General features: G+C 40.9%; 1 protein-coding gene across 1 annotated transcript; it reads right to left on the reverse strand.

Annotated features, from left to right (window-relative positions):
- Positions 1–6,932: 6,932 nt before the first annotated feature.
- LOC146571184 (proteinase-activated receptor 1-like) lies at positions 6,933–9,630 on the reverse strand. Its single transcript, XM_085280249.1, has 2 exons — positions 9,520–9,630; positions 6,933–8,353 (listed from the first exon to the last, which is right to left on the reverse strand). Exons 1-2 carry the CDS (start codon positions 9,596–9,598, stop codon positions 7,119–7,121), a joined length of 1,314 nt encoding a protein of 437 aa, XP_085136375.1. The 5' UTR covers positions 9,599–9,630; the 3' UTR covers positions 6,933–7,118.
- Positions 9,631–12,033: the final 2,403 nt, after the last annotated feature.

A 12,033-nucleotide genomic window follows, 5' to 3' on the forward strand; every position in this document is an offset into this window, starting at 1 on the left:
GGAGAGGATGAAAGGAGAAGAGGCAGCTGTGCAGCAAAGACACAGAATAACTCCAGCTTTGTGCCTTTTTCATTGTAGCTGAATTACGGGACAAACTGTTCCTTTTCACCTCAATAAGAAACGTGTAATATTTTCTCTGAATACCAGACGGGACGGTTGGCAACTCTAATAACTTATGAACAAAATAAAGTGCAACATCAGTAACATCATAGCACCACCCAGCTGTATAGAAACTCCGTCATGCTATCTAGCATGCAGTACGAAAAATCAGCATAACGAAAATAAACTCCGCCTAAACTTGGTTTATATCTGACCCAGAGAGACTGCAGGTCATAACTTCTTACCTGAAGTTCGTTCACACTTGGACCGGCGGCCGCCTCGGGTCTCTTTTCCTTCTGCGTCCCTTTTCCTTCATCCACCTGCTGGCCTCCACCACTTGCTAATGTTACTGAATCTGTGGAAGCCACCACACGAAGTAACGAGTAACGACCCTATCTAAATCCCAGTAACAACTAACGCGTTCCTGATTTTGGCATAATAACTAGTTACCGTGCTCGTTACCACAATAATAACGTAGTTACTGTAACGCGTTACTTAATAACGCGTTAGTCCCAACACTGATCAACACTACAATGAGCGGGTGGAGGGAGGTTTGGAGTCTTCTCTCTCTGGGGGGGGGGGGCTAGGAGGAGGAGTTGGCCGTCCAACTGCGGTCTGGAGTGTGGGGCCTCCCTGCTGCTGCGGAGTCGGGGCGGTCCGCCTCTCCCCACCGCAGGGAAAAGGGTAACACCACCTGGGTCTGGGTGCAGTTCCCCCCTCCAGGGGCAAGGGTACCTAGACCCGGTTCGTAGAGTACGCTTGGGGAGTGTGATTGTGTGTACAGTGTCTGTCTATGTCTGTCTCCACGTTGGTTGAGTGTGGAGTAAGTGCATATGAGAGCATGAGGGTGGGAATGGATGTTTGTATCTGTGTGTGCCTGTATGTCTGTGTCTATATGTCAGGTTGGGTATCAGACGCCACCTCTCTGGGGACATCTCAGGCCCTCCAAGGTTTGGAGGCCTATCTCCCCCCACCACCACTTCTCCTGCCAGTGGCAGACTCCCTCAGACATCGGTGCGTTGGTGGTTCTTTGTGTCTGGGGATGGGCATCCAGGTACACACCGGCTCACTCCTTGGCGGCCGCTTATCGGGGCCTGGAGCCTGGGGCTCGCTCGGGCCACTTCGGAGGTGGGGTGCCCCCGGCCTCTCGGCCTGGGGCTCGGTCACTCAGGCACAGCTGGCTGCTGGCAGAACTCACGGACGCGTCACTGCAACCCCCCCTGGCTTCTGCTCCGCGGCTGCTGAGTGAGCCCTCATCTGGGACTCTCCTCAGCTCTTTCTGGGACAGTGGCGCGGCTGCCCCTCTGTTGGTCTTCCTTGGTCTCTTGTGTTCTGGGGGCCTCTGGATGTCTGGAGTTTTGATCTCCTCCATACCTGCTTCATGCCCTGGAGGTCGGGGCTGTGGCCCCCCCACACCCTCTAGCAGATCATTACATGAAGGAACCTTTTAAAAAAACAAACAAGCGCGTCCATGCTCGCAGGTGTACACACGGGTGATCACACCCACAAACTACACCCTTTTTGGCTCCTACCTCAAAGCACACTGTGTTCTGTTGATCTTATGTGCTGCACAATAATGTTTATATTTAGTATTTACTGTCATATTCCCATATATCATTGTGATGTTGTTTATTCTATTACTCTTGTTCTCTTCTGCTTGTTTTCTTTTTTCTTTCTCAACAGGTGATCCAGGTGATTGATATATGCATTTTTTTTTCTGCCCATTCTGTTGGTTTTTGTCTTTTGCCCTTCTCCCCCGTCCCTCTTCTCAGCTGTTTCTCTTTCCCTCTTTCTTTCTCCCCTTCTTTCCTCCAGTCCAGTCTGTCCCGTATTCAGCAAGTGAAAATAAAATAAACAATAAAAGGTGAATCAAATGGACCATTATGGCAAGGCTGGGATGGTCAATTTGGTAAAGTAAAGGTCATCTCATATATGATCCACCTGTTGAAGGGGGACAGAGGGCCTTAGGGGTAAGAAGAAATGAACCCTGCAACACTGGATTGCAAGGTGTAAGTGATCTCTTTAAAAAGAGATCAAAGGGGGAATTGTGAGATTATTATATTATCTTATGCCACGTTAGACCCCTAATTAAAGATTGTGAAATCATTATGTAGTTTTAATTTGCATTATTCTCCTGACTTAGAAGAGGTGATAACTATTACACTTATTAAACTGATTTGTATTACATTAGACTGCTGATTTATTGTGAATGAATGATATTGTTCTATGATGCATGATACTGCTGAGGTATAAGAAATACTGTTTTCAGAGAGTCATCACCTTATTTGTCTGATTAGAAAAGAACAGAACATACCGCACAGGAAGCCAAGGTCATAACTTAGGCTCACTGAGAGAGAGAAAGAACGTGAATGTTTAGGTTTCATGACTAGGTGGAGGGGGGGGGGCTGAAGCTATAAGAATGTGAGGCACGCTCAGGGATTAGGCGGACACCCTCCCGCGCTCATCTCCCCTCCGGATGGTTTATGCTCATAAAGTGTTGAATTGTATGGAATAAAAGATTGTTGATTGAGCATTTATACACAGAGTCTTGTCCTTCCTTCAGCCCAAAGATCAAAAGAATTGGTAGTTGGTCCAGCAATGCATCTGGACCAACTACATAGACCTACTACCTCCACTGGAATATCATAGTGCTTGATAGGCTTAATTACTCATGTAAATTAGCTGGCAGAATTTTATATTTCCGTGGTATAATATTGCAGTTAATTCATTTTAAACTTGCATTTTATAATTGTCAAAGTAGTAATTCTGATTCAGTATACATTTTTAACTTCTTACAGCTCTAGCATGAGCAGTGTCACATCAGCACCAACAACATTAATCCCACTCACGTGCCTGCCTAAAATACAAATCTCTAGCTAATCTGTCACAGTTTAATTACCTTGAATTGCCCATCTTTTGTTACAGAACTATGCTTATTGGCATAATATTTGCTGTGTTCTAGGATGGTTACCAAGCAAACCAGGCATCAAATTTCCAACGTTTCAAAATGTTAATTCCCTAAAAACATCTTTTACTGAAGCAACATCTTGTCATGGTCAGGGTGAGTGCAGTGTTTTTCCATAGAGCTGGGGCTCCACCTCAGGCCAGAGTCTCCATTAAGCCATCTCACCTGTCTGCAATCAAGCTACCCATATTTAAGACCAGCATACTCAGAAGTTCTCCACCAGATCTACAGCTAATCAGTGTTAGGCTGCCAAGCTAACTTGTGATTTCCTCAGTATTCTTGCTTATTGTGTTTTCTCTTTTCTTGTAACCTGGCTGGTCATCACGTTGCTTTTTTGAACAATACTCAGCTTGATTTTGGACGCCGGTCTTCCTCCAATCACACAGTCTGGTTACGCTCACTTCCCCGCTGCACTCCACCTGCCTGCCTCCCTGCCACAGCTTCTGGAACAGTACATCTTGGGTTCACTCAGGACTGAAACTTCACCCAAACCTTTGGACTGCGCCCCTTCCACACCGTACTCCACTTGCAACGTGTAAGCCATTAGAAACATTTCCCATCATACTTACCGTTAATCACTGGAACCTAGCAGACTCCCTGTTTACTCTCATTCTAGTGACTCTGCACTTCTCTGCCCGTGCCACAGCCCCTTCTTCCCCCATTGGATCACTTTCATGGACTTTTGAATTTAACATTAGTTCACAAATTACGCTTCTCGTTTCTGGTTTAGTCTCATAGTTCACAGTTCATCGTCGATACCTTAAAACTATTGTCATAGTTCACAGTTTATAGTTGTCACCTTAAAGTCTTGTCTCACTTTGTAAATAAAGCACTGTTTTCACATCTACTTGAGCCTCAGGCTACGTCCACACGTACCCGGGTATTTTTGAAAACGCAGATTTTTCTATGCATTTGCACCTTTCGTCCACACGTAAACTGTGTTTTCGGTCACTGAAAACAGATTTTTAAAAACTCCGGCCAGGGTGGATATTTTTGAAAACTCAGTTTTTGCATTTATGTGTGGACGACGAAAACGGAGAAAACGCAGCGTCAAAGGTGTGCGCCTTTTTTGACGTCACACTGTGCGCCACGTTATTGTTTCAGTGAAATGAATTTCTACAATACTGTTACTGTTAATTGTAGTCTCTGCAGTGTTTAAATGCTTACATATACACACACAGTTACTGTCCTTCCACACATACGACTCGGTTCTGCTTCTATGCCCCATCCTTGTTTACTATTTCCCACCGAGGCTTCTATTGGCCAACATTTCTACACGGTTAGGAATATATCGCCACCTGTTGCTTTGGCATGTTCCTAGCAGCGTTTTCCTTCATTTCTGCGTTTACGTGTGGACGGGATTATTTTTTTAAAATAATCCGAAAATCTCCATTTTCAAAAATACCCGTGTACGTGTGTACTTTTAAAAAGTCTGTGTCTGCTCTTTAAGTCCTTGCACCTAGTCTGACCTCTCAGTTGTGACATGTCTATCCTTTCCAAATTTCTAAGAGTTACTGCAAGACTATAATATCTGTGTCAAAATTCAATATAATGACTGACAATACTTTGGATCAGATAGTGTTCAAGATAAAAACTGAAAATCCAAATGATAGAGAAGTGATGCTGAGGCGAAGTCTGTGTTCTAAAAACATAGTGGTTCAAAGACAGCATGTAAGAGAGTCACTGTGGAGGGTGTTCTATCTACAGAAAAACTGCAATAGTGAGTTTGCTGTTCACGGTGCATGGTATGTTTCTTCAGTGCTCCAACAATAATCGAGCTGAAACCATTTACTGCAATTCTTGGACGATTTGGCAGACCCCTGCACATCAGGACTGATCATAGAGGAGAGAACCCTCAGATATGGAAGAACGTGTGAGCAAGCAGGGGTGAAGGCTCGGTCTTAATAGGAAGTTCTGTGCACAACTCGGATCGAGCATTTTAACCGACACTTGGCAACTGCAGCCATATTTATGCACCTGTATTTTATGAATTTGAATAGCTTGGTACCCTACAGGGCAGGGATAGCTCAGTAGGTAGAGTGGTTGCCCCATGATCGGAAGGTCGGGGGTTCGATTCCCCTTAACAGCTACCCTGAGGTACCCCTGAGCAAGGTACCGTCCCTACACACTGCTCCCCGGGCGCCCAATGGCTGCCCACTGCTTCACTGAGTGAATGGGTTAAATGCAGAGAGCAATTTCCCCACGGGGCTCAATAAAGTACAATAATGTACACACTTCTTATCTTCTCAGATTTTTCTTCACTTTTACCAGGAAGAAACCAGGCTCAGGGAGCGGCAGCCATCTGCTGTGACTGGTTTAGTTAATTTACCTCTAACATAAAGCGTTTGTAACTGGTGTTTGTATTGCCATATTATGATGAGAGGAGCCTAATTAACATACTTGTGCAGGCATGGTACCAAACAAGCTATCCTGATTTTTGAGCTTGGGAAAAATCGGGTGATTTGTGAATGAAAAACACATCAGGGCCTTTGAAGAGCCAACCACCACTCACTTTTTTCTGGCTCTGTGATAATTAAAATGTTCATTTGTTTTCAAATACAAATATTTGTATGATCATGTATGTTGAAGTTACAATTATTAATAGTATTGCTGCAATTGAGCCAAGTGACTTGATGACTGACAAAAAAAAGTCATGTATTCTTCTTTTTCTTCCAGGCAGCAGTTTATGTGAAGAGAGTCAGTTGAGGCTTCTTTGCCTTCTTTGGAAAAAGCTTCCCTGCGTCAAACAGAAAGATTCATGTCAGCGAACACCGGGGCCCTGTGCCTGCGTCTGTGAATGGGCAAGAAGACCTCTATTATGAGCATACATTGCAGTTAATGAAATTGCTGGCTTATCACATTCACATGTTTTGTGCGTGGAAAATACGTTTTATTAGTAAATTATAGTCAGGAATATAAAATACATTTTTCACATTCATTTGGATAACGTCAGTCTAATTTGAAAATTTTTATGTTCATCATTACTCACCATTAATCATTGCCATTATTCATTTATTCGACATAAGGCATGATTTTTGCTTTAAATTCATGTATAACAATAGTTTTTCATGTTTTCATGGTAGTAATGTGGAAGTAAAATCCTCACATCAAAAATGAAAAAGAAGTGGCAGTTCCGATGGGATAAAGAGCCAAAATAAAGATGCCTGTATACTAGAGAAAACATGGAGTCAGAACGAGTCAAAAGGGAACATCTGTTTATTTTCTTGCAAGAGAATAACTCACAGGTTTCAATACAACCATGCATTTAATAGGAAAACACCAAGCAAGCCATTTAGATATGACACACTTTAACTGATATTTTCCTTTTTTATCTACATCAAGGCTTTTATTACATATTTGCTGTGATTGTTATGCCCCATACTGCCAGTAGCTGTTGAGCTTGAATAACTATGCTGTAACTCGTCAAAGCTTTTGAGGTTTTCATGCAAATGTAAGAAGGATAAATGTTAGTTATTTATTTTTTAAGACTTTTTGGGTGTCTAGAAATGTCATATATCATTTGATGGTATCCCAACGTCTAGGTTTCAGTATAAGGGTGTGGTTTGATGGTTGTACAAACAAAAACAGCTAAGGAATTGCAAGAGAAGATAACTCTATTTGCTGCTCTTTCTCACAGAAAACACTAAATATCCATTATAAATACTCATTACTTGCAGCCCAGCACAGACGTAAGATTAAGAGCTTACACAAATAGGCAACCTCACTTATGATACTATACTTTTACATATTGACATATCTGTTAGCATTATTTTGATGCTCATATTAATACATTGTGTTATTCCAAATAAATCAATTCATCAAATAAAGAAGCTTGAATTAAATATACAATAATTAATGTAAAGTTTGCACCAGCAGGGGGAAGCATAAAACAAACTATTTGGGCAGATATTTCACTCCATCTCAGTACTTCAAGCTCAATAACAGTTTAATCAACAAACATGCATTCAGAAAGAAAATCATTAAAGAATAGAAAAAATAATTTTACAATGAACTTTAACTTTAAATAAACTTTAAAATTATACATAAGAGTTAATTAAAATGTCAGCACAGTGTGAGAGTTAGTCAGACTAGTAGTTTCTTGTTTCGGTTGTTGAAGATGGAAAGAGTCCACTGATGTGTTTAATTCAGAGTGTTTGGTATTTTGCAGGTTTCTGGGTTTCAGCATTGTTCTTGCGCTTAATCTCCAGGAATCAGTTGTTGAATGAGTGATATCTCTGCTCTTTGACACCTTGTTACACTTCAGCATATTGGATAGTTGTTTCTGGCACTGCGAGGATCCAAAGTAGTAAAGCAGGGGATCCAGGAGGCAGTTCAGACTTCCCAAACACAGAAACACCAGATAGAGTGTGTAAGAGCCATCGGGTGCCTCCTGGCTCTTCTTGGGTTCTTCTTTTAATTGCAGGTAGTGTGCAAGCAGCAGACAGTTTGTAGGCATGAAACACAGTAGAAATATCACCAGCACAGTCAATGTCATCACCATTGCTCTTCTTCTCCTCTGTGATGTTCCTGGAACATCATGTTGGACTCTGCTCAATGACCAGATTATCTGAGCGTAGGACACCACTGTGATGAGCAGAGGCAGGAAGAAAAAAATGCAGCAGATGGTGAGGAAGTATGTCTTTAACCAGGTGATCTTATCTGTGGAGTGGACATCATGGCAGGTGGTGATGTTCAACTCACTGATGTGAAAAGTCTGGTCAGAAGAAACAAGAGGCACAGAGCCAGCGAAAGATAACACCCACATGGTTATGCAGGCTATGACTGTGGTCCGTGAGCTCCTCCAAGACAGAGCATTGATTGGATAAACTACAGCAAGCAGACGGTCCACACTGATGCAAGCTATGAGAAGAACAGAACAATACATGTTCCAGTAAAAGGCAGCAGTGACCACGCGGCACATGGACGGGCCAAATTTCCAGTCATTGCCTTCAAAGTGGTAGGAGATCTTGAAGGGGAGCATCAGTGCAAAGAGAAGATCGGCTAAGGCCAGGTTCAGCATATAGATTGCAGCTGGCTTCTTAGGACGGATCCCCCGAGCAAAAGCCAGCAGAGCACAGATGTTAATTGGCACACTGATGGAGCAGACCAGCGTGTAGAAGGAAGGTAAAAGGATGGTGGACACAGGGCCAGTTAGAAACTTCAGTGCCTCTTCTGAAAGTCCATCTTTTAAAAATGTTTCATTGGATTTATTAACTATGGTCTCATATGTCTGATATGTTAAACCTGCTCCAGATGCTCCGTCCGGTCCTCTAGTATTGTTTGAAGTGCCTAAAACGAAGAGAGAGATTTAAAGAAAAAAATGTGTCACTTTAACATATGTCAACTATGTAGCTTTAATATGGAAATTAAAGCTACATCATTGAGATTATTGGATAAAAGCTCTGTTAACAGAAGGTAAGAATGTTATTATGAAACTAGTGATTTAAGAAGTGAAATGAAATACAGATAATTTACTGGCTGATTTCAGGTGTAAATATCTGAATATTTATTATTATTTTATTTTTGTATTATTATTTATTTTTCCAGGTAAAAATCGAATTTCCAAGAGAGACCTGGCATCATGACAGGAAAAGTTTAAACATTGCAAATTTAACAATGGTCGCAAATGAACGACTTTCATTCTACAACTTATAAACAGGTTGTTAAGTGCGCTCTAAGTTTAACATATGATGAGTTAAAGCTTTCTTATAATTATTGCTTGCAGGAAAGATACACATGGTTAGTGTGTAAATACTTCTTTTTGCCTCTTTTTATATTATTCAATAGTCTTGATTTAGAAAATTGTTTATAAAAACTATGATAGTTGATCTTTATAATTTTTTTCACAGGTTACATGACAAATAGATTAGTTGAAGCTCTGAATCAGTAAAAAAGAAACATGCCAAATATTCTGTTTTGAACTTGTTGAACAAGATTTTAATGTTGCATATTTAACAATTAATGAAAATAGAGAGAATTGGGAGAACAAAATGAGAGACTGGCAGATAAAAACAAATTGTTTGTGTTATTTTTTCAATGGTTAACACATGCAGTAAAAAGTAAGTCCATCACAACTAGAAACAGAAAACTCACTTACCAGGAATGTTTGTTTGTTTTTTCTTTATTATTATTGTTATTTTCTTGTTATTTTCTTCTTAAATATAACTGCACACTTTCTATAGGCTCATGTAAAGCTGAGGAACACGAGCCAATGAATTTAATTATGAGTAAATGTGGCTACACTGTTTATCTGTATATGACAATAAAACTTCAACCGTGAAACTATTATTTCTGCTTGATAACTGTCAAAATTAAATTTGTTTTAGAAAAAACTATAATATTATGTAGATTGACAAAATTATAAAATAGTCTGATTTCATCTCTAACATATCCATCAATTGTTTACTAAAAGTGCCTGTGTTAATTTAACATTAAATAACTCAAAGCTTTCTTACCATTGTTGCCTGCAGGAAAGGCACATGCACACAACAGAACCCACAGAAAATGTTTCCGAGGCACTAAAACCGTGGCCATTAGGATAATGGTATTAAATTCAATTAATCTTCGTTCACGTTCCTACTGCTGGATGTTCAAGTAAATGAGCTCTGCCCAAAGTCCAACCAGTCTATTCCAAACGCGCTCCTCCACCAGTCAGAGCAAACTGCACTTAGAGACACTGTCTGCCTTTTCTCATTTCACAATCTCTACATCCTTGATATTCTCAGTGAGACTTCCCTCTTCACGTCCCTCCCTTTTAACAGCAAGAAACCTCTAGCTGAACCAGGCTCAGGGAGGGGCGGCCATTTGCCATGACCCGTAATTTACTCATAAATTATCATTTACTGATAAATTATAATGCACTCATGAATCACAATTTACTCATAAGAGTGAGGCCTTCATTGGAAAGACACACACACACAAACTGCAAAAACACAAAATTAATATCATATCACAGTAAGAGGTTGGGGAAATGGAAATGTTTATTTAAATATTTATTATGCTTACAGTATGAAGTCATACCATCTTCTTGATAGGCCAATTTAAATGCACTTAGCCTTGCTATAGTTAGGACAACTGTAATGTCTCTCTAATATGGGACAAATGAGAGAGGTCAATGAGCAAGGGGTCGTTGTACCAAACAATTCTTTAATTACAGTGCTTTTTCCAATTCTTCATTTAGTATTTCATTGTGACGCAAACAAATTTTGTCTTTTGGTAGTGGTAATGGCGTCCTTTAAATGCTTAATTTAGCAGTTTTGTGATTATTTTACAGTCATCTTGAGTTTCCACTTGGTGAATGTATATATTTTTTTAATTGTCTTTGTGACCAAGAACAGAGTAAAGGTTTCTCTAGCAGGCAACTGTGAGTTAATTATATACATGTAAAATGAATGTCAACCACTTCCTCAATCTGCCAGTGGTATATACCACGAAGGGGCTTGTCCTTCCATGATGGTTCCTCCTCTTCCTCCTTTTTCTTGGGTTTCTGCAGTCCGAGGTAACAGAAATTCTGACCTCTGGCTCATAATTCACCTAATCCTGTCAGTCCCAAGAATTACTTCCTGGAACCATGTCGCACAATCATGTCCCTGCCACTCAAGTTCATGTAACCTGTGCTAATCAGTGTTGGGACTAACGCGTTATTAAGTAACGCGTTACAGTAACTACGTTATTATTGTGGTAACGAGCACGGTAACTAGTTATTATTCCAAAATCAGGAACGCGTTAGTTGTTACTGGGATTTAGATAGGGTCGTTACTCGTTACTTCGTGTGGTGGCTATCGCGGAGCTTCCACAGATTCAATAACATTAGTAAGTGGTGGAGGCCAGCAGGTGGAGGAGGGAAAGGGGTCGCAGAAGGAAAAGAGACCCGAGGCGGCCGCCGGTCCAAGTGTAAAATTCAATTCAGGTAAGAAGTTATGACCTGCAGTCTCTCTGGGTCAGATATGAACCAAGTTTAGGTGGAGTTTATTTCCGTTATTCTGACTTTTTCCGTACTGCGTACTAGCTAGCATGATGGAGTTTCTATACAGCTGGGTGGGTGCTATGATGTTAACGATGTTAAACTTTATTTTGTTCATAAGTTATTAGAGTTGCCAACCGTCCCGTCTGGTATTCAGAGAAAATATTACACGTTTCTTATTGAGGTGAAAAGGAACAGTTTGTCCCGTAATTCAGCTACAGTGAAAAAGGCACAAAGCTGGAGTTATTCTGTGTCTTTGCTGCACAGCTGCCTCTTCTCCTCTCATTCTCCCCCCTCCCTCTCCTGTTTCTACTTCAATCATGAAACTGATCAATGATCAGCTGATCGGCTCTCTTGTTTGTTTATCGCCCACTTTGCGCCAGAAAGAGGAAACCGGCCGATGTCGCGTTAAACAACAGCAGCACGTTTAAGCTTGATCAGCTGTTGTTAGAATGTATTTAATATTAATTTCTAGTATCAGCTGATGTTTGCTGGAGCCACAGCTGCAAAAAAGCTGCTGGTCATGATATCGTTTGGTTATCTGGTGAGAGGGAAACATGAAGATGAAACCAGGAGATGTCCTTACTGGATCATCAGAGCTGAACAGGTGATGGAGAAACAGCTTTATCTTTAGGTGACATGAATGAGTTGAAGGGAAGTTATGAACTGTTTCTGAGAGACAAATAACACCAGGATCCTTTTTTAGGTAGCTGACAGCTGGTAACTGTGCAGGGGCGGGTCTAGCAAAGTGTTGCCAGGGGGGCCAGGTAGGGCATTAATAGGGAGAGGGGGGCACAAAGAAATACTTTTCTTTCTTATTCTCATTTAAAATGTCTAGCTTTTAAAAAATAATTATCTGAATCTTACAACAAACGATTGATAGATTGATGCATATATACCATCAAGACAGTGAACATCACTGTCACAACAGCGTTTGTTGTGAGACTTTATGATTTTTCCTATAATGGTGGGCCGGTCTCTAGTCAAAATGCCCGTGCCAATTTTT

The sequence above is a fragment of the Mchenga conophoros genome, linkage group LG7 (assembly GCF_057382185.1).
Source record: "Mchenga conophoros isolate Kocher_MC1m ecotype Shallow Benthic linkage group LG7, M_conophoros_male_GT1.1, whole genome shotgun sequence".
NCBI lineage: Eukaryota > Metazoa > Chordata > Actinopteri > Cichliformes > Cichlidae > Mchenga > Mchenga conophoros.

What these genes read in the sequence shown, in the direction of transcription:
- LOC146571184 (XM_085280249.1), bottom strand. Translation starts at nt 9,598, where the DNA reads ATGGCCACGGTTTTAGTGCCTCGGAAACATTTTCTGTGGGTTCTGTTG. An exon ending in CTTTCCTGCAGGCAACAATG is followed by an intron (nt 8,354 to 9,519) that starts GTAAGAAAGCTT and finishes TCTTCGTTTTAG; the next exon opens with GCACTTCAAACAATACTAGA.